Source organism: Halyomorpha halys, unplaced genomic scaffold (assembly GCF_000696795.3).
Source record: "Halyomorpha halys isolate HHAL.00 unplaced genomic scaffold, Hhal_1.1 Scaffold106.1, whole genome shotgun sequence".
Lineage (NCBI taxonomy): Eukaryota > Metazoa > Arthropoda > Insecta > Hemiptera > Pentatomidae > Halyomorpha > Halyomorpha halys.
Window position 1 is genome coordinate 604142 of NW_027111449.1, and position 26619 is coordinate 630760.

At 28.7% G+C, this 26619-nt stretch overlaps 2 protein-coding genes and 1 long non-coding RNA gene across 6 annotated transcripts in view; 2 read left to right on the top strand and 1 right to left on the bottom strand.

Annotated features, from left to right (window-relative positions):
* LOC106677665 (uncharacterized) overlaps window positions 1-14305 on the top strand; it is a 46192-nt gene extending 31887 nt beyond the window's left edge. For 2 of the 3 annotated variants that reach the window (XR_010843951.1, XR_010843950.1), the window contains exon 3: window positions 14192-14305. This is a non-coding gene — a long non-coding RNA (uncharacterized lncRNA). Of the gene's footprint in view, window positions 1-681; window positions 843-14191 lie in introns of all 3 variants that reach the window. The other variant, XR_002945468.2, reaches the window with a different exon arrangement.
* Window positions 1-14529, bottom strand: part of SPoCk (secretory pathway calcium atpase) — a 122146-nt gene extending 107617 nt beyond the window's left edge. Inside the window, exon 1 of the mRNA XM_014415711.3 lies at window positions 14223-14529. Within this exon, the coding sequence (XP_014271197.1) occupies window positions 14223-14381 (159 nt within the window). The 5' untranslated portion in view covers window positions 14382-14529. The remainder of the gene's footprint in view (window positions 1-14222) is intronic.
* A 3133-nt stretch (window positions 14530-17662) lies between these two features.
* LOC106677674 (proline dehydrogenase 1, mitochondrial) overlaps window positions 17663-26619 on the top strand; it is a 57714-nt gene continuing 48757 nt past the window's right edge. The window contains exon 1 of one of the 2 annotated variants that reach the window (XM_014415733.3): window positions 17663-18046. The gene's annotated coding sequence lies outside the window, so the exon portion shown is untranslated. Of the gene's footprint in view, window positions 18047-18184; window positions 18293-26619 lie in introns of those variants that run through there. The other variant, XM_014415734.2, reaches the window with a different exon arrangement.

Consider the following 26619-nt stretch of genomic DNA (forward strand, 5'->3'; position numbering starts at 1 on the left):
TATATATATTACTTGATATCAATATCAGTGTGCAATTAATGTATATACATCCTCAAATATAGCAATAGCGAAGCATTGCCGATTCTGCTAGTAAAAAAATTACAAGATCGAGTGAGACAATAAAAGGAAGATAGTTTGGGTGCGGTCAAAGAAAAAAACTCTAACAGTAGTAAAACTATTTAATGTGAGTTGGCTCATATTACAGTCGTAAAACCATTTAATATAAACTGGCTCCTAAAGTCATACTAGTCGTAAAACTATTTAATATTATTTAGCTCCTATCTTCCTTTTAATTAAATAGAAAATCATTATTGTCAAGTACAACATATGCGAGGTGGGAGAAAAGTTCAAACCGAAAAGTGTAAGAAAAATTAAAATATTTTAATGGAGTTGAGAAATCTGGTATTTAAAATTCTTAGAAAATACAAGATTTTGCTCTCCTATACAACAAATATTTCTGAGCTATCTTTATATTTGTTCGTAATCCATACTTATTTTCACGATGAGCTAGGTTATTGCGTTCAAACAATTTAACTTTCAAAATATTCATTAGATCCCTATTGAATAATGCAGTATTTATTTTTGTTAACACTTAAATCAAACTTTTTAATTATTTTTATTATATTGAGTTTAAATTAATTTTCTAGATTTATTATTTTTATATGTTTTTCTTATTATTAGAAAAAAATAAAAGAAGATAGTAATGAGGTATTGAATAGACTGATGGAAGGCCAAGTATTGGATGGACCTCGCTGTCAATGACTGACCAACCTTGAACGCCTTCAAACAGCGGCTATATTCACTTCAGGATTAGACTAGTACAAATGCAAGCTAACCTAGAAGTAATTATTACCTAATTTTATTCAGAAGTTCTGATGTGAGTAAAACTGTTTGAAAAAGACTATGTTACAAGAAGTATACTACACCCTGGGGGTGCGTAGGCCTTTTATGGCCGCTTTTTCAAATGATGTATATTTTGGTTACTAGCCAGCAACTCCTTAAGTATTACCTAAGCTTATCAAAGTAAATAAGCAATATTTAAAGGATTAAATTTTGGTACATAACAAGTATGTATATGGAGATGATCAGCATAGAGTTTGAAGGAAACTTATTTTTACTCGATAATCCAGTAAAGTTTAGTGAAGTGTTTATAGAAATGCACCTAGAGAAACTCACTCATTCACAATTAACGGTTTTCATTTTTTTTTTTAATTGAGTTTCTTATATTCAAATAATAATAAGTTTTAAAGTCTAATATAAGTTTCTATATCTGTTATTTGTTATTTTGTTACTGTACACTCCCATACAAATTACATTTTATGATGACTAGTATATTTCTTCAACAGCTAACACGCATTTCCTGTTCCAGTTTAATTATTTATTTTTTTTTTTACCTGGACTAAATAACAGGAATAGTAAATGTTCTTGAGAAGTCTTTTGTAAAGTAGAGTCAATTGGGCCATTTTTATTTCTACTCTCTTAAAAATAGAACATTTAACTGAATTAATAATTCAATATTTTTCGAGATACATTTTTTTTTTTTTAATACCAATATGTTTTTCTCAAAAAATGAGGATTAACATTTCCTGAATATCATGAAAACTAAAAATAAAAAATAATCATTATCAACTACTTTACGGTGGGATTAAAGTCCTTTAAACTGAACCCTAATAAAACTATCATACTCAATACTTTCCGCAATACAGTATTCCAAACACTAATATTTTTTGAGTTGTTTTGTATCAACCATGCTGATTAGTAATGAGTTGTTATATTAGTTGGGCCTCAATTAGGAGCTCGTTAAATATACCACTAAGTGGTTCGTATTGATGACTTCCTTTTAACAGTAGTTTCCATGATATTCGCCATAAAAAATTCTCATAATATTGATTTATCATAGTTAAGAAAAATATAGATGTTTGAAAAACTATCCGGAGCCATCCGTAGCTCAGATGGTTAGGCCTAGATCTATCGTTCTGAGATCTGCATGTGGCGCCAGTTCGAATCAGGCCTGGGGCGTTAACTTTTTTCATAAAGTGGCAGTCCCACAAAATGAAAAACTTGACCCCTCCACCATGGTTAGAATAGGTTGGTCACCTGTAGATAACTAGATAAACATCACCTTCGCTTTGAAGTGCCTTAAAAAAAAAAAAAATACTATCTCAGAAAATATTTTTAAAAAAACTGTATTAGATCTCAGTCTGAGTATGTTAAAGGAACCACAGAGTAGATTATAATGATTATTTTCATAGGAATACTACAACTGAATTGGAGCGGGGTGGCTCAGGATAAGGCACTTACCAAATACCTAGGTTCGAATCCGGATGTGATGGATAATTATTTATTCTGATACTGTAGCTGTGAGTCAAACGTCAAACCTGTGGGTTCCTTGTCCAACCGAACCTTATAAACTGGGTACCCTCAATTGAGGAAATATCTGGCGCCCGGACATTAGTGATCTTGCACAACCGTTGCTCTAGTAACAGTATCTCATAACACAGTACTGCACCCACGAACCTTCATGAGTTGTAGCGGAACAGATTTATTAATTTTACAACTACTGAATAACTATTCTTTATTAACCTTAATATTAACAATAAGGTGAAAATGGAGTAGTAAAAATTTGTCAGTGTTACGAGATTACCAGAAAATTATTTGTTAAAGTGAATGCACTTAAAGGATAGTCGACTAGATCAGAGATTGAATGTAGTGGATGATCCCAAGGTCAGAAGAACAGCTGAATTCTCCGCGGAGAATTAGTGATGTTCTACCAAAGAAAGTATGCGAGGATGGCCATGATATGTGAAGTTATTTAAATGAATAAGGTAGAGGTGAAGATGCAACGAGAAGAAATAAATGAGAAAAGATACATAGTTTCACGCCACAAGAATAAGTTTTACAACTGATATAAGATTTATTTATAGTAGGACGAATAATTTATATTAGGTTCGATGGAGAAAAGAAGTGATGGATTGGATGAAGAGAGTTACGTATATACACTATTTTTTGTTATTTAATATATTTTCGTTGTAAAATAAAATAAATAAAGGTAATTGAAATTTCATACTTAAAATAAGTATGTGAGGATATGTTTTTGAAGTTCCAGCATAGCTAGTACACGCTAATCTTGCCCAGGTAAACATAGAAGAGATCCCTACAGTAAAATTTTCTATAATCCCTCATAGATTTAAAATAAAACCGCAATAAATGTAGATATAGCTTTCAGCTTGTTTCGATCTCAAAACCGTTTTCAATTTATCGTCCGGTTATAAACAGCTAAGAATCAATTTACAGTTACATATTAACTTACTGATGTTCTCTTCGATTTTGTTTTTAGTAAACCTAATATAGTTAGTTGACTTAATGGATAATAAATTTAAAGTATAAATAAGATTTATATAAACACCCTTAAAACAGACTTCGAAAATAAGATGAATTAATTGTATAAAAGTGACGGAGCTTAAAATCATACCAACAGAAATAATCAATACAATATAAATTTTCCACTAATCATTGCTTAACTTCTTGGACACTACTCTTAACAATCGATCTACATAGCCCATTATCTTTCCATAATATAGTTGGCATTGGTGAGGTACTTCCAAGTAATTACGTAAGGCAAATACAATTTCCTCTTGAGAAGGTAATTACGCAGCCGAGCCACTTCTAGAAGACAAAGAGCCCACCTGGAATTCTCACATCACAAGTTAAGATGCCTTCGATGGTCTCAATTCTATGCTAGTCCTATTGTATTCTCCATTTCCTCTTTACATTAAACTACCTCATAACTGCATCGACATTATAATTATCTATCAGATATTTTCAGTAAAGTACTCCAGATTTTTTTTTATTAACATGAATTATGTGTATTACACAAATTTTAAACGTGTTACATAATGATTTGGGTGGGTATTTATAAGATTTGCGAAGCCACAGAATTTTGGTGATGTCAGTTCCCTCCTAAACTGTTTCTCCATTAGATGGGAAAAAATCTCGGAATAATGTTACTCGGAAGAAATAAAAGAATAATACCTTGCTTATTTTAAGCAGCAAGTGGTATAATGATCTTTTTTCCTCACTTCCAACTACATATAAAGACTTTGGGAAAAAAGAGGTATCTCATTATATTATTTCAAGGAATGCAATACCTTTCACACTTCTTATGATAAAATTTCTTAGTTATAATTATAGTTTTTTAAATGTACAATGTGAATTATCCGTTATCCTAGAGGTAGAAAATAAGCTTAAAAAGCTCGCAATGTTCAATAAATTGAAGGTTTAAAGAAGAGTAAAAGGTTCAAACTTTTCTTAAAATAATATGACTAATTAAATCATTATAACCCTTAATAAATAATTTGTAGAAATTAAATTTTGAGGTATCTCACATTTTCCTAAATGTTCGAGAGTACAAAGTTTGCATTGGATTCTTTCAGAGCTAAGTTAAAAACATTTATAAATAAGTATAGATTCTTTTTGTAGATAAGAATCTGATGGATTTAAAATTTAAAAATCTGGGGCGGAGCGCAAATTTGCATATTGGTAAGCTTATATTGAAGTTATCCAAATATCGATAACCGAATAATTTTAAAAAAAAATATATACTGGAATGTATTCTTCAAAAATATTTTGAGCCATAAGAGCTCATTTTTCTCCTGTTTTGATTTTACCGCCAAATCCGTCAGCCTGGAATATATCAGAAACCGTTGTAAATAATTTTTGAAAAGCAAAATCCAGTTACCTCATTTTCCCCAAGTTATCTTCATATATAATTAGGCCTTTTTTCCATTTTGTAAGAAAACTCTCTTCTACCTTCTTCTTACTTTTACTAAGCCTTAATAGAAATTCTGGCCCAGAAAGTATCCACTCTGAATAACGGTACACTCAGGCCTCTACCTTTCTATTAAAATCCGAGTTTATTCTGGCTTAATTAAATTCTTATATTCAGTTTCAATACATACATCATTACACTCAAAACAAAAATAATTAATTATATCTAGTAACCATTCGAGTTACAACCAACATTAAGCAATGAAATGAATACATCGTTGTTTTGCTTGAATAGTAAATCCAACAAAAAAATCGGACGTATTCCCAAAATAGTACAGTTGACTGAGATTATTTTCTTTCTGAAGAAATCCTATAGACTTTTCTAAAGCTATTATAGTTGGTAATAAATTTAATCCAGGCTACGGTACAATCTATGGAATAACTCAAGTTTTAAAAAAACAAAACACTTTTTTTGGCAGAGGGAAGCATCTAATTATCCGCCATTCTTATACGAAAGGTGGAAGGTAATGGAGAGTTCCGAGGATCATCTTCCAATGAACAGAATTAATATCTAAACAGCACAGTTCATTACTAACTTAAGTTAATTCAATATATGAAAATCGATTCTGTCTTCCCCATCTTTGTTATATAATCCCGGCAGCAAAACCAACAGGCTCAGGATATATGATTATTTAAACAAAATGAACAAATAGTTTTAGCATTAAAAATATAAGATTTTTTTTTTATTTAGTATTTATAAAGACTTAATGGTGTTATAAATAAATTTTAAGTTAAGATCGGAGATTGACAACAGAAAATTTATAATATTTATGGGAATTTTTCGTATTTTTACAATTTAAGTTTAATTTGACCGGGGCCATATTCCATTTATTTATAATATTTATATTCGATACTATTAAGGGAAATGAGGAAGCTGGACTAAGCTTGTTGATTACTACTGTGGATCGAAGCCCATCCATCCAACAAGTTCGTTAGGGCCGAGTAGGCACGGAAATGTCTTTGGTCATGCCATGCCACCGAATCGATATGTATTAGAACAATAAGTTCAAAATGAAACGGAAACATTGCCATACTGTAAAATAGAAGGAAAACAATCTTCACAATGCATTTAAGGAAAATCAGACCAAGAGTAAAAAGTTAATAACACTCAACTTATGATAAAATCTATAAATTAAACGTGAAAAACGAACCCGGTAAATATTTGGAGATGTTTTTCCGCAACAATCTTAAGATCACTTTGCTATAGTGTCTGTTAGTAAGTGTACCTTTCATTTACAATAGTAAATAAATTTTGTGAAGAAAAAACCTAATTAACATCAATTATGTGTTTGAGTGTGTACGTTATTTTTGGATGATTTCAGAACAAGCTTCAAGTCTCTCAAAAATGAGTCAATGACGAACCAGTCAACGTTCTGCCAATCCAGGTTTTATTATCACTTACATAAATGCAGACCAAGCACATCTCAAACCAACAAAATAGGGGGGAAAAAAAGATTAGAATTCAACATTTACATTATACATGTTATTTTCGGATATTTGAGAGAAATTAGGCTTAGTTAAAAGTTTTTTTGTTCAAAAATACAAAGTTAAATCCACTCTTAAATATGTATTTATCTTCTAACAGAAGCATCGACGAAGAGTGGATTCAATTTACATCCTTGAAACTTCTAGTTTTGAAATGGAATTTAAGCTAATTGTTTTTGAAGATTTTTAAAAATTGTAACGACTTTAAGAACGGGCCAAGATATATTAAAAAGCAATAGGCACTGGATAATCCATGTATTTACACATTACAAACATCTTCAGTTATGGAGTCCTCTCAGACTATAAACTATCTCAGACCATAGACTATAAACTATCTATCCTCCTTATAACGCGACTCATTATACAGCTCTACTATCAATAAGTAAATGTTTCTAAATTATCATAAAGAAGTCCTAGAGTGCCCTTTTATACACCATGTTGCTTATTACGCCATATTTCGATTATTATGAGATTGGAAATTCAAAATAATTCATAAAAATTTCTATTTTGGTTGGAATTTTTATTTTTTTATCATTTTTTTTTTAGGTGGGAAGGAGAGGAAACATGTAGATATTTTAATGAAATACTAGTTTTGGTACTTGTGGCTGAAATAAAAACCGTAAAATATACTTTAAATACACATTCTAACATTAATTATAACGTTTTATTTTAATTGTTCGCTAATAATTATAAGATTGAGGATTTGACAGATAAAATTCTATATAAAATTTAAATAGACAAAATTTCATACAAAAAGCGAATATTACATTTTATTTTCGAGTAATCTACGACGCGACTAGAAAAAGAAAAGGATATAAGTTTTTTCTCGACAATTTAACACGTATTTTGGCACACTGAGTTAGAATTTAAGGTATTCCAGTTCTGTAGCCAGCGGTTTCGCAAAAAAATTCGAAAAACGAAATGTTTAAAGTTTTTGCTTATTATTCTTTATTTGTAATTTGGAGATGAATTTTGGCATGAAGTGTAAATTTGAGATTCATTAGACAACCTCCGCACAGAATTAGTATGAATTCGTGAATGAGGAAGCCTTCCAACGAAGAAACTCATCACGTAGTACGTCCACCTAAAGTAGCAGATCCCTCCTTCAGATGCGTTTCTGTCTCGTCGGATTTTGTGATAATTTGTCAGTCAGTAATATTTGTCCCAATAAGTTAGAGTGTCCAGCGAGTGAGTAATGAAAAGTTTTGTATCGTCTTTTTATTATGTCACAAATGGTATGACCAAGTCCTTGTGTAATGATTTTTTTGTGACGTAAAAGGGATTGTGAGTGATGTACCGGAAGAATTTTGATTGAAAGGTTTGAATGGCTTGAAGGTGAGATTTTTTGCAGGAGTCTCACACGTGATAGTACAAGAGCCCAAAAGGAGAAAAGAGGCAGTCATTTCACCCCAATTTTTGATTAATTTAATGAAAACTATGTATAATTAATAGTCAAAATTGATGAGTCTGCCAAGTATAGGTAGAGGGAATAAAAAATGGCGGCTGTTTCAAAGCCAAAAAAACTAATTTCGGAGCTCTATATCTTAAAAAGTAGGAACAACAATAGAAAACCTAAGAGAACGTCATTTAAAGAAGAGTAAATTTGATAAAATATTATAGTTGTTCGGACAAATTTTCATTTGCCAAATTTATATTCATATGTGAATATCATAAAAACTACTACCCCTATGAAGATAAGTGTCATAAACTACTTTATAGTAAGTTAAATTTTCTTTATTTTGAGTGTTGGCAGACATATGTGCGTCTTATGGATCTAGAGATAAATTTATTCAAAAATCCAACATTTTATACGAACAAATGTAAATTAACATTTTGTGAGTTTATTTTGTCAAATATCATAAAACCTACTACTCCTACAAAGATAAACATAATTAACTATTTTGTATTAAATTTAACTGGCTTTAATTTGAGCGCTAGCAGACATCAGTACGTCCAATGGTTTCTGAAATAAAGATTTTCATAAATCAAACTTATTGTCCGAACAACTATAAATCAATTTATTTTAGCAAATATCATGAAAACTACTATTCCTACGAAGGTAAAGTTCAGAAACTTCTTTATAGTCCATTAAACTAGCTTTAATTTGAGCGCTAATAGACATCTCTACGTCACATAGTTCCTGAGATATAGATTTCTCAAAATAAATTAACTAACTACTAATCTTTCAGTAGATTTTTAAGAAATTTTGCTTTTTAGCTCAAAAGCTATATCTCGAGAACTATTGGACGTAAATAGCTCTTTTAGGGCTAATATTTCAGCAAATTTACTCTTCTTTAAATAATGTTCTCTTAGATTTCCTAGTGTTGTTGGTAGTTTATAAGATACAGAGCTCTGAATGAAAAAACAGTTTTTGTTAAGGTTTTGAAACAGCCGCCATTTTTTAATTCCCCTACCTATACTTGGCAGACTCATTAAAATAAAAATTAAAGCGTGCAAGTTCCTACTAAGTGCGTATATTCTATTTCACTGTCGACCAACATACTTCATACATTACTGTAGGTCTAATCTGTAATAAAATATTGCTAAATAAGTTACATGATTATTTTAATGAAAAGTATAACTGACTCAAATAAACTAAAAATATAGTACTATATTACTTAAAATAAAATAAAAATACCTACATACATAAAAAAATTCAAGATAAAAAACCCTACAAAAACTGAACTACAAACTAAACCTGCAATACAGTCCCGCAATGCGTGCAATCTTTTTAATTCATTATTCTCACGGATAAAAATAATATGAAATTATATTAATCGTCATTTTTGTTAGTTGGTGATTAGAAATGATCTCAGGACTGTAGTGGAATGTTAAACATTTCTAAACTAACACCAATATTACTTGAATTAAGCTATTATTACGAGTGTAAAACTCCAAAGTAAGCCTCAGGTATCTCACATCGCAATTAATAACAATATAGGTTTTATGTTATTAGACAATAATTATAGTTTCAGCCTTTTTTTTGTTTGCTCTCATCAATTATTTGGACTACATACGAATAATCTACCTAAAACATAAATAGATGGAAACTTGATTGACTGGATGGTCTATAAATATAACAGAATGCTTCACAATATTTTATCTTAAAACAAACATTAAAATGTGAAACTTTTAGTAATCATAACATGTGTATTAAAAAAGTATTAATTGAAATTGTCAGAAAAATGTGCTTATATATTTATTATATTATATATAAAAGTAAATATAACTTAACCACAAAAAAAGTATTTGATGGAAATGATCAAGTTTTTGGACGGAATTAATCTATTATATTACATGTAAACAATGGAATATGATAGGACCTATTGTAGAATCGTAAAAGCCTCTATTAAACTTAAAAGAGAAAGTAAGAATAATAATATGTAATGAGGATATAATCTCATAGATATAACTATAATTAACAAACAATAGAGGTTAACATCACAATACAAAGAGCAGTCTTACATACTCTATTCATAATAAATTAAAAAAGAAACATTGTAAAAATCAAATAGAAGTATTCTCAAGATATTTCCATTTGGATAGCTTGGTAATTCTCTGAGATATGTGAGAGAAGAACATAAAATACCTAATGGTTTTAAGTTTATCAGGAATTATTTGTAATTGAGATAGAATAGTATATTGATTACAATAGATTCATCTATTTATTATCACAATTACTATTCATTCAGTAACTCATTCATTCAAGACTAAATTTGTAAAAATAATGATTAATTTAATTATAATATTTAAATATAATCACAACTAAACACAGCATGTGGAAAATATAAATCAGTCTATTCATATAGTGGTCAAATAGATTTTTCTTATAAATGGCACAATTAGAAAACAAAAAATTACTTTGTTATTACATTGTTACAATTTTGTTAATATAACTCCACACTACCTCCATGCAATTCATAGCAGGAATCAAAAATAAACTGTGAAAAATAAAGTTACAGAGCGTCATCAAGTAATAATAAACTTATCAGCTTATGACAAAATGTGAAACCTGATATTCCTTAAAACAACCATTTTGATAACATTTATTATCACTCATCTAGTCACAAAACACCTACTAGAAAGTCATTTCTCTCTGAACAATCGGCACTTTGATTAGCCACTTTCAGATAAGCAAAATTTGCTAATGTTTTATTCCTTCTCAATAAAAAATAAACTAAAAAATTGAAAAATAATAATAGAGTAATTACAGACAAAATACTCTGCACTAACAATTAATTTTAGCCTCTAAGAGAGATCACATATCCAGCTCCTTTAGTGCCTTCATAAAAAATATAAAATGTAACTGTTTATTGGTCCCCTATTGGAGATACAAGTAATCTTTTCAAAATAAATAAAAATATAAATATCATCTATTATAATTAATTAGAAAAGAATTAATTATAGAAGAAATGTAAACAGTTTTCAATTAATCAACTATAAAATTTGTAGATTGAATTTCAATTGCATGAGGCAATGACCTGGGAAAAAATAGACTAATAACAGTAAATATCATCACTCGAGTGTCATTGTTATTATACTTCGAATTTTTCATTTTTATTCTTGTTTTTATCTCTATAACAAATTTCAAATACAGAACTATTTTCCAAATGTTTACTGCGCTTTAATTGCACTGGCCTTCTCACCTCTGGCCTTCAGACAGTAACACATAACAGCTATGGGTAATTAGTTTCCAGCATTGTTTAAAATGGATCATGATTCTCAACCAGTTCCAAAGAGGAATAATTTCCTTTCATGGTTGGTCTAACTTCACACACCTATCAATTCTGGAAATCTAAAATTCTAATTCAAATTAGTATCAAGATTCTGAATTCAACACTATCTTTACAAACTTGAGAAGTGAATGATAGATTACCTGAGGCATATTGAAGTGAAGAATAAGAAAACCTAACTACAAACAACTATATTCTAGGACGAGAAGTCTGTTACTACCCTCATCACATCTGCCATACCCACCCACATCCCATGTTACAAACCCTGAAACCTCGAACCTATAATTAGTAATAAATGCCCCACCATGTTTACTTTTAATCAGTATTTGTTTTAAAGCTTTCACATTTAGATTGCTTTGTTTTTCTAGTACGGAATAATTAAATAATACATACATAAGACATAGTAAACACTTTTCTGATAGATAAGTATGTAACAGCAACAATAAGTGTGATTGATTTTTTGCATCAATCACTTTTATTGTTATAATTATTATTAATTAGCATTCTTTAGTTTTTAAAATCCTTAATCTCTACAAGTAATTTGTAAATATATTATTAATTATATCCATATATTAATATTAATTGGGGAATAGGGTATTTTAGTATAAAGAGCAGCATTCCTTTGTTAAATAAACTCAGTTTAAATCCTAGCTTCAAATACTAATTTGTTTCTCAACAGAAAATTAGTGAGTTTTGTCAGGATAAGAATTTTACAGACAATTCCTGTGTTTTATCACCCTAAACAAAATTTAGAATCTGATATTACAAACAATACAAATCAAGTGGTTAGAGAACATTGCTGACCACAGTATCTCATAACTATGCGTGATTGCAATTCAGGGAATCTTTATCACTGCCCACTCCTAGACCTTTCATGGACAAGAACAAACACTACAAGCAAAACATAGATGATTAATATTAGCCAGGAAGAGCAGTGATAAGCAGCAGAATAAATTAATTAAGGAACTATAGGTTTGCATTTATATTTGAGACCATTATTTCCAAATATTAATCAATATTGACATGACAACTAACATATACCCTAAATAAAGGGGGGAAGGAAAATGCATGTAGGTCATAAATGTGATTAGTAAGGAATATAATAAAATAACAGTAAACAAGTCTTACAGCAAATACATTGATTGGATATCTTGGACAGTGATAAACGTTGTAACTATACTCCACAAGCCACAATCTTAGGAGTTTCATTTCCTATATCATATTATAGTAATGTTTTGAACCTCCAACTTTTAGAACAGAAAATTACCACATAAACACTACATAATTAGCAGTTGTATGAAAACAATACATTAAATTTGTATTTCCCACTAAGTAACGGTTAAAAAATACCAGTAAAAGAAATATGAGATATGAGGGAAATATGAAAGAACTTATAAGTAGCTGCTCTTTTTTATTTATTTTTTTAGATTAATATATTTTCTAAGCCAACATGTACAACACTTAAACCATATTTAAGCTATTTCTTCTTTATTATTCTTTCAATTTGTAACAATAGACTATGTCAAATACTGCTAAAACAGATTTTTCTAATTCTGTTCACAATCTAAATTCAGCATACCAGTGATTAACAAACCAACTCAGTCTAAATTTCTACACTAATAAAATTAAGAGATTGGAGCACAGTGTGAACCACACTACTCCACTTCTCCAAAGCAGTTTATATCCTTAAGGCTCTTGCTGAATGAATTAATATATTATACACATCAGGTTACTGTTCTAAGGTTTTAAAATTTTCCAAAGGTTTCCAGTTTTGGTTAAAATGTTTTATTCTTTGAGCCAAGCAAATATTACTCTTAATATTTTATTTAGAAAACAAAACATATATAGAACTTCCAAGCATTGAAAACATCAATCTTTTTTATAAATAGTGTGAATTTTGAAAACATATTTTCTTAATATTGAATAAAATTTATTTATATGAAAGTATATTCATATTTTTTAAAAAAGGTATGTGTATATATTCAAGAATCATGCAAATTTAGTAGTCTTCTCTTTCATAATGACTCTACAGATATAAATAACATCTATAAATATATTTGGAAAACTTTAAAAACTGATATTTTGATACCTAAAATATACATACAATGTTTTGTTTTTTCCTAAAGAAATTTCATCAAGTTTCATAATGAGTTTTAATTTTTTTTTTATTGATTGCAGTTGCTCTTCACCCTATAAAAACATTTTTTTTTAAAGAAAAAACAAAAGGTGTTTTTTACAAAGACTCTTCAAGTTCGTTTTTAAATGAAAATAAAAAAACAGACCTAGCATTTCTGAATAAAAAGAATAAAGATGATCTGAATGCTATCAATATTTTTTTGTTTCACAGATCTCAATTATTATAATTTTTAAGGGGTTTAAGTTAACTGATTAAAATCTAATAGTTTGAAAAAGTTCACACAAAAACTTTACATAATTATTTTATAATTAATGATTTGAAAAACCATAGGTGATTATAATGGAGTGGAACCATGAAATTTGCTAAAATAAGGGAATTAAATTCTACTGCTATGCTACTTAATTAAAACTAAGGAAGAAATTACTATGTGAAATACATATAACCATAAATGTTCATACTTATTAAAATCCATTTATTTTATTTGCATGTTTGAAATATGTTATTTTAATATCTATTCGTAATCAATATATGTAATATAGCATCAATCTGTTCACATTAATTTTAAGAAAATGGTCATTTCATAAAATATGTTTTCAAACAAATAATAAATAAACAACAAAAAATACTATATAATTTACATTGGTTTAAACACCAATAATTGTTTATATTAACCAATATTGTACGATATCAGATTTGAGAAATCTATGGCGATAATTTATTTGTATACACTGTTAAATTATGATGCATTATGTGTTTTATTAATAGACCACATTACATGTCTATTTTATGATTAATGAACTATATTAATTGTGTAAATATGCTTCACTGGTAAGTTCATTATAAATGAATATAATATATAATTACAATAAATAGATTTGATAATTACTAACAAAGATAACTTTAGGAGTGAGTTTAAGTTGTAAGAACTGTTTTAGTTTGTTTTTTGTTTTTTTTTCAAAATCTTGTAATGAGAGCACTAATATTTCATTCTTTGACAATTTGTTGGCAGTTATGAAATAAATATTTAAAACGAAACTTACTTTAGCCCTTGGAGGACGGGGGCACGCAGGAACATCATGTCTACCTGGAGCTGGCTCTTTTCTCCTAAACAATACTTTCAACGCATTCCAATAAAAGAGTAACCGCAGAATAGCATGCCGATAAAGACTATTGTGACCAGCAAGAACTAATTCCGTCATCTTGACGCTACATCCAGTTGATACTGAACTGAAGTACCTGTGAAAAGTTCCCCTCCTTCGACTACTGACAAGGTCATGACATCCTCCCTGGAGCAGAAGTGGAGGGGGGAGACTTTACAAAAAGTCGGTCCTGTTGATTAGCTAGAGCATTATCTGATTCATTCCATTGTTCACTTTAGTAAACTTCTCGTCATATAAATAAACTCTTTTGTTGTCAAAATGCTTGTTGTTTCTTTATCATTTGACTTTTCCTCGGCCGGATAGAAAAATAAAAGCACCATATGAAATAGCACAGTAATAATAAATTTTTATTAAGGAAAGAATATGGACAAAAAATATATATATACAGAACTTTGTAAGAAAAAGAAACATAGCATATCAAATTTTAAAATTATAATGTACTAGGAATGTAAAATAAGGGAGAAATAATCGTATTGGAGAATTATTGTACCGATGAACTTATATCAGACCATACCACCTAATGAATAATGTGGAATATAAGTTTGTTAATAGGAAGGCTCCAAGGACACAAAGCTTGATTTTTTTTTTTCGTATTCATTCATGCCATGGTTCTTCATGAAAATTATCCTCAGTAGTTACACATTATCCTAAATTTAATAGTTTATAGAAATCTAATCCTATGAGTTTTAATTTCAGTCAGAATATATGAATCAAAAATTAAGAGATTAAATTTTAAAATTAAAAAAAGATTTAAATAATTACTAAGAAAATTTTTCAAAATCATAGATTTCATAATAATTCTAAAAAAAAAATATACAAAGCTAGTTAAATTTTAAACATAATATTGAATAAAAATTTAGTAAGGAATTGAATATTTTAAATGCTAATAAATGAAGTTGAGAATGATTAAATTTAAATTTACAACAATTTAATTTTTGACTCGACCAAATTATAGAACTTACACCCGTTTCATATTAATTAGTGACCATAAACAGCAGTTTATATTATAAAGTTGGAAACAAATGGCTTATTAAAATAAAATTAAATCCTTTATTAATTATTTTTAACATGAATAACTTATGCAATGCTATTTAGACCATAATGAAATTATTGTTTTTCAAAAAAAATCAGGGTGGAAACTCCAAAAACATTAATAAGAATTAAAATGCCCTACTTACTAATAAAAAGTAATGTAACCATTTAATCCAGTAAAAAGTAAAGTAAAATAAAGCCAACTATATAAACAAAATAAGTGTGTATCACATAGACTTTTCTCTAACTCTGTAGAATGTTCCATTGAAAACCACACTCAGGACATACGACTATACTAATTATAAGTTTTTCTAAGTAAAAATTAATAGGTTAACAAAGAAGTTTACACACTAATAATATGTATCCATAATTTAACAATGCTAATGTAATCTTACTGAATTTTTAGAAACAAGGAGGGAAAGCCAAATGAATTGAATAATAGATATTTCTTTTTGCAATGATTGATGCACCAACTAAATGATTCAGAAGAAAAATAATAATTAAAAATTACTGGGATGACACCAAATATATTCCTTGTTTTAATCATGATAACCTTAAATTGGATAAAAAATCACTGGAAATTAAAAATTTCCCAGTTATTGAGATAAAGACATTGATTTTATAGTATTTTCAAAGCTATTTAATGGATAATTAACATACTTTTTTTATGTACTGAATCAATTAAATATCGCTATTGCCAAAATTATTGAAATTATACTATAATTTCTTAGATGAGGTGACTTTTGTATTTGTTTATATATTATTTTAGCCATCCTCTCACTTTATTTTTGTTTATGATTTCAGAACAAACCAAAACCTAGGAAATGTTTCTCTTAATCAGAATAACAATATGTAATCAGTGAATATCAATAATAAAATTAATCGTTTCTTGATATAAGATATGTTGGGGTTTGCTTAATTATACAATATATTATTTAATATGCATTGCTATAATACCCAGAAACCGATCTTTAAAAAAAAATCTAAACATTGCAGTTTGTTAAATACAAATAAAACATTTTGGGAGAGTTAAAATTATATTAATAAATATTTTTGTTCATAGAAACTTCAAAAAATTTAGGTGGTGCAGTTAGAAATCTGTTAATTTAAAAATATTTGTCCACTGCAACAAATGAAATTATCTGTTTAAATATAATTTAATTAATATCATAAAGTTGACAAATGGCATAATCTACAATCAAAAACATTTAAAAAATTTGATGAGAATAGGTGTAATTGGGTACATATAACATTTTGATTAATTATAAATTCACCACATAACCATTCTTAGATGTGAAAATTTGCAAAAAATTTAATATGACTTTAAATACAGAATGGTAACAAATAGGTCAGTGACCAGGAAAAGCCTGTTATAAAAGCATTTTCTTTGGTTAATGCCCAACAACTTGTAGAATATTAAAAAAAAAAAAATAGAAGCATCATAAAATGAATAGTAGCTAACTGGAGTAGTTTTAAACTAATAAAGAGATCAAGAAAGGAAAATAAATAACCATAAAACATATGATTATAAATAAACTCAATTAATAATAAATTTATTTGTTTTCTAACTATGTCATTTGTTTTATAAATAATAGATCAATATTATAGAGCCTTGTAAAATGTAGCAGCTGTCAATATCTTCTCATAAACAAAAATAAAGGTAATAAAAATATTAATATAAGCTAATCGATACATGAATTCAATCATTACTATATCAAAATACATGTCAAAATACAACTAAAAATGTAAACATCTGATGAAATCATAAAACAGAGTGGTCATCTTCAAGTAAATAAGGGTACTATTGAAGGATCAATACATGAAAGCTCCTACCTTAGGAGGCCCTTCTGAAGAACCGAGACTGTCTTCATCAATTAGAGGTTGTGTGTCTTTCTTAATCTTTTCGTACTTAGAATTAATGCTATACTTCATCATTCATCAATTAAAATAGGCACTTCTTTCAAAAAACATTCCCATCAGGGAGAAAAGCCGACCGCATCTTACCACTGTGATACTAACAGCTGATTAGTCTAGTCAAACCTATGAAGCGCAAGCGCAGTAGTTAATTAGATACTAAAAGCCGCTTTAAATTTTGAATTCCTAATCCAAACCATTTATTCGAATTTTATATAAATATCTCCATACTATTTATTCATTTAAAAACTTTTTAGAGAAGATTTTTTTCTAGTTTGTCTATTAAACATAATTCTGACGTTTGAAAGAAGAAGGTTCTTTTGACAACTATTTTTCATGAACGAATCAAAAACTTAAATGTCTATTTGTTTTGGACCAATCGAGCTTTTAAGTATTGAATAATTATTCTTTTAAGGTAGTTTTCTTAGAATATTTTTTTTCCGCGATGAATATATGCATAATTGAATAAAATCGATTTATCACTATTCTTTTCTAATAGTTTGACATTTAAGTTCCTATCTATCTATCAGTTATGTTTTAACTTAAAGACAGTTTAAAATTAAAAGTTTGTAGTAGCTTCTTTGTCCATTCATAAATTAATTGTAACAGTATTGAACCTTGCCAATTTTTCTATAAATCAAAGAAAAGCGGTTACATTGGAACTTTTAAGACTTCCGACGAAAACACCGGCTAATAGTTGTTCTAGACCTGATAGTAGGGCAAATTATCAGGTTTCGGCGAGACGCACATTTTTTCAGGTAAGTGAGAATTTTAATTAATGGTATATATATATATAATATGTTATGGACTTTAATAGTATGAAAGTAAAACATATTTCATTAAACGAACTATGATACTGTCTATATTTCACTTAACAGTTTTCTTTTGTTTGAAACCTTTGAAAGAGGTTCTAATCATTACTACTTGTGTTTTTATTATTTGTGCCACCAAATAGTAATAGTGTTCTCTGTCTCTATTTACTTTAATCTACTGTGTTGTATCAAGTAAGTTATTTTCTTTTCCATACATATCTTATGCTCTGTTTCTTACTCTTTATGTTTATTTTAAAATTATTTAAAATCTCAATTCAGGTAATGTAAAAATCAACTATCATTGTTTACTACTTTAACTTTTATTAATTTACTCCTTTCAAGCAATATCTAATTTTAGATTAATTTACTAGTTTATAAAGTCTGAAACATGTATCAGTCTTATTCTGTGAATATATCCGGTTTATGTGCATTCATTAAACTTTTATAGTATTGACTTACATGTACTATTTTATTAGATATACCTATAACCTACTTTGAACCATTATTCGTTTTAGTTATTGCCACTCTGTTTTATATTCTTTGAAATGTTCTGAGATTATTAATCAACTTTATTATACAAACTCTTTGTTATTCTACACCAACCACTATTGTAAAAGTTGATGACTTTATCCAGTTTCGAGTTTTTTCATTGGTCTGAAGTATATTTGTGAGGTATGTTATGTACATGTTATGGTTATTAATTGTAACTATTACAGGTTCTTAACTTAGTTTGGGTTTCAATCTTTCTATGTGAATTTGAACCATATTTAACTTGTTTTTAGTATATTTTTCTTTTTATAAAAGTTTTATTGACAAATATTTGTTGATAAGTCCATCTTACCAATATAGTTTTGTTAACAATGATTGTAATAGACAGATATTTTCGCAAATAGTTACTAGCAGTCACTTTTCTTGAGAAAGGAAGTCATCAACATTTTAATTTTCAGCCCAAAATAATGTTTGTTTTCTTTTTATATCAAACTAGCTGTGCTCTATGGTTTTACCAGTGATAAATTTGGAATATATGTGTGTGCTTCATATACACCATGAGCAAGCACAAAACCTAGACAAAACTAAATGTGATTTAGTAAATAAAATCTAAAGTTTTAATAGAAAAACCAAATGATCAAAATATAAAAAAAAGTTTAAATTCTTTGAGATAAAAGGCCACCATGAGGCCAGAATATGTATTTTTTCAAACAGCCATTTCGCACATCTACATAATTTCAGCTTCATAGAACAGTATTTGCTCTGTTGCTATGGGCTGCAATGTGATGTTATATAGCTAAAGATTTTGTTACTTAACCTGAAGATCTTGTTTACTATTCAACTCATGTTCGAATCAGAAATTCAAAATCGGTTTTGAGATTAAAGAATCTTCTTTAGCTTTATATAATAGTTTTATACAAGTACTCTAGACACACTCCAGGGTTGTCATATCTCTTTCAAAATAAATTGACTTATTTATCATAAAACAAGAATTGCAATGCTTCATGACATATAAGATTCATATTTTTTTTTAAATGGCTGAATAATAATCATGTTTACTAACTATATAATTTATTTTTATTACAAATTTATAGAATTAAAACTACCTGATGGTCACTTTGAAAATATTAGTTGATTCTAGCACATTCATCTATGTTTTGTCTTTATGGTTTCTAACTTGTATTGAAAAAACTTCTGTTTACCATTAATGTTATATTCTTTCAAATTAAATTATACTTATGAATTCATTGATTTATTTCTTGGCTCTAAAGTCATTGGAGAACCATGGCTTATGCTTATGTCCTTTTCTGCTCATCTTTGTCAGCTCCAAATCCTTGTCTCCAACAGTTCCTGGCCATAGCCATCAGGCCAGCCATCCAATACTGGTTTTTTCCTGCCTTCTTCCATCACCATCTCATTAAGCAGTTTTCTTGAAATTCTTGTTTTGTCTGTCCTCTTCACATCCCCCTGCCCTCATAATCTATTGAGCTGAATGTCTCTCAAAAACCTTTGTTCACTATACATGTCCCTTAAATTCTACATTGGCCCTGATTTCAATTCTGCACTGTTAAATTGGACCATTAATGTTACAAAGGATTTTTTTTTTACTTTATTTTAAATATTACGTATTTAATATCTTTCTGTTATAATATTTTTACTTTCACTTATGGATATATGAAACATATAGTAAGAGAAAGTATTGCAATCGTGCAAAATTTCTAACCCTAGTTTTCAACAGAAAAACACGTTTTGAGGTCCCCTCAGTTGAAACAATCAAGTTCCACAAAATGGTCTATGTGTGAAGAGTCTAGTTCAAAAACAAAAGTCCTACAGCATTGAAATTATATATTTAGCACTGGTGCATGCATACAGCAACTTTCTCGTTAAAATAGACCATAGTTAACATATTCCATAGCTTGTACTATAAACTAGAATTACTTTGGGACAGCCCTATGGGCTTTTGAAGGTTATATATGAACCTAGTAGAGAAAGTAACCTGAGTCTTAGGAATAAATCTAATTCAAAATAAAATTAAAATTTACTAAATTACTTTTTTTCATAAGTATGGCACTATTAAAGCAAAGAAGTGGTATGAGGAGCTCCAGATCAGAATGTATTTTGTTCGTTTTCTAGCAAAATTCATTTTGCAACAGAATTGTAAATTATTTTTTGGCTAAAAACTAAATTAAAATTTTTGTTCATCATAGTGCTTCTTGTCAATGTTTTATAGAGCTTTGAAGTTTGTCGTTCACTTCTAAATGAATTTCTTTCATTAAATATATCTTTTTGTGTAAATCACAATTAATTCTTTTTGAAATAGACAAAATGCATTATGGTATGGAATACTTGTGTGCTTTTTAGATTATATACTATTCTTCCAATGTGCACTATTTTTAATTCTCTCTTTATCAAAAATCATGTTTTATAGAAAACAAATACTTTGAAGCCATTATCTATGATATAAACTTTTTATAAAATAGTTGAAGGCCTTAAAAGACGAAATCGTTTTGATCATTCTGGTGGGTAATATTGGACAATTTTTCTTTTAAATTCATAGTATCTGAGACATTGATAAGCAGAAATATTGAGTCAAACTATTATCTGATAAGATCAGATTATGTTTTCTCGTTAGGTATAATCTTAGAGTTTGGAAACCACAAGAGAAGTAATAAGTGAATACCAAGAATACTTGATAGTTTTGGAACAAACAAATAAAATATTATTTTTTAGATAAGAAATTAATAATAAAAATAATTTGAAACTTCTATCTGGACATTAGAGGGAGGAGATCTTGATTATATAATTATCAATATTTGACATCCACTTTTAGTCCCTTTTAAAGCAGAAAGAGGATAGTTAAAATAACTTTATATTTCTTAGAGTCTAATGTACTGAATCCAATCTTATTTTACATTCAAAGATTGGGTTGAGGTTGAGAAGGGTACAAATTCCTGCATTCTTATGCATGTATAATTTGTATTTTACTTAAAATATTGTTTTTTGTGCTTATAATTTTTTTTTTTTATTATCAAGTATATAAATGAAGAAGTCCAGCCATTTTTAACAACTGATTCGGTTTGAAAGTGCTGTTGTCAATGGGTTAGTTTCAAAACTACTGATAAAAACCTAGCTTAACACTCCATTGAACCGCTTGAAAATTCTTTATTGGTTTAAGTCCTATATTGTTTCACATAGGAATTGGTTCTCTCTGATGACTACTATAAAGATCATTTAGGACCATAAAGTCTTGTCTCTAACCATCCCATCACTCATTGTTTTATCTGATATGTAAGGTTGAAAAGAAATTTGTTTACAAGTATTTTTGTGTTAACAATGTACTTTGTAAACAATGCTTTTATTTTGGTTGTCTAATATTATCTTCAAATATGTTTTTTATTTTGGTAATGTGTTATTCCTTTTCAAGTTAAGAGTGAACTTTAATCGAGTCTTATTGTTCTTTTTTATTTTTTAATCATAGAATTTAATAAAACTCATTTAAGACACTGCATGTTGTAAGAATTTCAAAGCATCTGTAGTCCAAGTGAAGCTCACAGAAAAATGACATTAGTTTATCCTAAGGTGCAGTAAATATGAAAAGTGGTTTGCACTGGTAATGTTAGCCTTGAGGATCTTTTCAGATCTGGTCGATCCAAAGAGTTTGACAATGAAGTTCTTAAAAATTTATTGGAATCAGATCCAAAATTTTCTAGTCAGGAAATGGCCACAATACTACCCATATTGCTATTTTGAATTATTTCTGAGAATGGGACAAGGTCAATAAGTTTAGTTTTTGGGTCCCCATTATATAAAGATAAAACAAAAACTTCAACATATTACCATCTGTAGTTTATTATTGGCTCTATTAGAATTAGATCCTTTTCTTGAACGTAACATTACTGGTGACAAAAAATGGGTTCTCTATATCAGTACTTATAGCAAAGTGGTTTAACCTTGGTCAAAACTCCTAAACCTGAATTTCACCCAGAAAAAAAATATTACATATACTTTTATAGACTATAAGAAATTTTTGTTTTATTATTTTCTACTGTTTACTGTATAATAAACTATAAATATTTATGATTGGAGAAGTTTTTCGGGGGGTGCGGTTAGCAAAGAACAACATAAATAAACAAAACTATATTTATTGATTTTATGCCGACGTTTCGACCTGAGTTTCAGGTCTTCATCAGGGGTTATGGCGTAGAAGGTAGGCCTGCAACTCATGAACTGAAACGTCGGCATAAAATAAATAAATATAGTTTTGTTTATTTATGTTGTTCTTTGCTGACCGCACCCCCCGACAAACTTCTTCAATCATTAATCTACGGTCAACTATCTACACCTCATTATAAATATTTATATTTTATAGTTTATTATATATATAAAGTTTCTTATATCATGAGGATGCGAGGTGAAATATGCAAGGTGATTGAATATAGGTCAAACAATAACTGCTCTAATTTACACTCAGAAATTAGACCAACTTCACTCTAAACTGGTTGGAAAAGGCTTGCTTTGTTCAATAGTCAAGGAGTAATCTTGCAACAAGTTAATGCAAAACCACATATGCCTAGAATTACTTATGAAAAACTGAAAGCTTTAAAGTGGGAAATTCTTTCACATCCAAATTATAGCCCTGATATTGGCCCATCTGATTATCACCTTTTCGTATCCCTTCAGCGCTTTCTTTCTGGAAAAACATTAAGAGAAAAGAGTGTGAAAATGCCATTTTAGGTTTCTTTGATTTTATGCCCAATAGATGTACAAATGTCATCATAAGTATACCGAAATCTGTTTTCTGTAAATACTCTCTTTCCAACATTATACTTAGAGGATATTTGTTTCAATAATAATTGTTTTTAATGAATACGCTTGTTCTTCTACAAGTCTTAATGAGATAAAGAATGAAAGCCTTTTATGTTTCTTTCTGAGTTGGTGTAACAACATTAATTTGGTATTAATTTTTTTCATTGCATTGGGAATTAACTCATTAGTTTAATTAATTATAATAAAAATATTGTTTATTTGATTTTAAGTACAAAAATAGTAACATGAATTGAATAATACATGTGTATACAGTTTTATACATAAAGTTATTTTAGGAAATCAAGCATTTGTTTTATACAATATGTATTATACCAAAAACATAGTGTTCATAACAGGCTCGTTTTAACATAAGTTTTGACCATCATCAAAGTAGTGTTGGAATAAGGGTAGTTTCTTTCAAAAATAGAATTATATGCGTAGTCTCCTTTGATCAGACACAGAATATTCTTTTTTTGATTTATGTTTTTTGGGTAGTTTACAAATCCTGTCAGTTTCCATTAGGAATTTAATAGGTGAACTTTGGAATAGTTCACGTCTTGCTCTTCCCTCAAAACTGTTGTCGATACTTCTCCTGTTTAATCTTTTGATGGAGGAGAAAGTGCTCTTCACCTTCATGGGTGATGTTAATGTCTTATGGAAAGTTGGCGTGGAACAGAGTATTCTGCTGTAATCCAGAAACGTTTCATTTGTGGCTTCAATTTTGAAAAATCTGAAAAAGATGTTAATGATTTAAAATTCAATTATTTTATTTTTATTAAATTTATGGGAATTACTGAATTTTTTACCAATAAATTTGATTTGTATTCTGAAATTTAATTTATAACTGTAAAAGTGGTGGGTAGTTATAAAACTGACTTTTAAAGCTAAAAAGAGTTACTCATTCTTATAAGTGCTATATGTGCCAACTATATTTATAAACTAATGCAGCTGCTATCAAATAATTGTGTTAGTAGATATAATTCTTTTAGTGCCATTTTATCTTGAGGATAAAAATTATTATATATAAGAAGATGGTCAGGGTTGCGGTCAAAAGTGAAACAAAAATATATAGGAAGATGGTCAGGGGTTGCGGTCAAAAGTGAAACAAAAATAGTTTACAACTATTTTTGTTTCACTTTTGACCGCAACCCTGACCATCTTCTTATATATCAATTTTTACGGTCAACTATATATACATATATACAATAAAAATTATTAAGTTAAACATCTATTAATTAGATACTGATTATTGCTGGTAATTATATTATTAAAAAAGATAAACTATGAAGAAAGGATGGGGGAGACGGGAAGGAGTATATGTGAACCACTATAAAAATATTGATGAAGTTACTATTAAACTCATTTCTTTACACATGTTCTTAATTTTTATATTCTGCTCCTAAAATTATTTTAAAATTTAGATGATTACATAAAATCAACCAGTTCATTGTGAATTTAATTACGGAATGTTTATCCCTCTTGACTTCTCCAACTTTTAAGCTTTAATATATAACTTTCAGATGCAAATTCATTGACCATTTATTTAGAATTTTCTTTAAAATCCCTTAATTAAATAGTAATTAACACTAAAAGAAGATTCCTAACCTTTTTTTTTTAAATAAAAAAAATTAATGATAATAATTTTCATAAATTAAATAATATATTTAACTGAAATTTTGCCTTAGATACATAAGGCACTGCCTTCTAATTATTGGGAAAAAGAACTCAGCACAATGTTTCTAAACAGTAGTCATTGTTAGTAATAGTGGTTGTTGCAAATAGAATTTAAGCATTTCTTAAATTTTATCTGTTGTGAAAGTTATGATTTGCACTTTTGTACTAACTTTTTTTTTTGTATGGTAAAAATATTTTTAGAATAATCAAATTTGGAAAGAACTCCATGGGTGTGATGATAAAGTTTAACTAACCTCTGAAAAATTAGTGCCAAATCCATTGTGATCGTCCTCATCACTTGTCTCATCCACCTGAAGATCATGTTCTTGATATATCTTTTACAATTCATGACCTCTTTGTTGTACAGACTTCTCGACTATTTACACCAAGCTCCTTGCTGAGCTGACGACTCCTAACTTGCAACTAACTGAACCCAAGGTGAGGTAGGACAAGGGGTACCTGGTCCTTTGTACGAGGGTAAGTAGGCACAATACTACATCCCCTCCCCTCACGTCTTTAGTTTAGGGGGTTACCTCTTTTTCTCTATATATTTTTTTTGGAGGCGGGGGAGTTTCCTAACTGCCATTTCCAAGAATCCATCCTTTAAACTTATATAATGAACGAAGCATTATATTATTTGTCTATCTAGTAACGATTTATAATGTTAATAAAATAACGTTATTAATTATTTCCAAAGCTTCATTTAATTAATTAATTACTAAATAAATTCAGCTAGGTATTTATGTATAAAATATATATTAAGAGTAAGTAAGTATTGCTGTATTGAAAAATGTTGAATCGAAGTTTTCGACAGAAATAAATGTTTTAGGCCCTCCTGACTTCGTAACATCGTCTCACAAAATAGTCTTTTTTTAAAATATATTTTTGTATTATTACATCACAAAATATGTATCTCGAAAATTATTTATTAGGTTTGGTGAAATGGGCTCCATTCAAAATCAAAGTACATTAAATTTCTTACAAAAGTGGTCATATAATTTATTTTTCTAAACCTGCGGCTTCTGAAATAGGAAGAGGGCAAATAGGGGAGGGGCAGTTCAATCGCATGGCTCAATAGTACTTCTAAAATGTTCACAATTATTTGTTAAAATATTAATAACCATATCTCAAAAACTGTTGTATACAAAAAAAAAATCTATATGGCCACTTTTTTCGAAAATTTGATTCTAATTTTGTATAAAACTCATTTCTCCAAATCCCATAATTTTCGATATATTAGCGAAAAACTTATAAACCCGTATGGTTTTACCACATTCATCTTTTCTTCCCAGCCAACCTCGGCGCGCTATGTCGTAGAATATTTTCGCATGTAATGTACTGGTGTCAAAATTTATAAAACAGGTCACTGTTTTATTTTTTGAATGTTAGAATTAGATATCTAATTTGACTAGGCTAATATTTGTCCTCTCCGTATCACAGAAAATAATGGTTTAGAAAAAAGGTATATAATCTGCATTGATTGTTTTTGTTTTTATGTTTGGGTTTTGCTATGTTGTTTATTTAATTTGACTAGACTGATTAATTCTTTT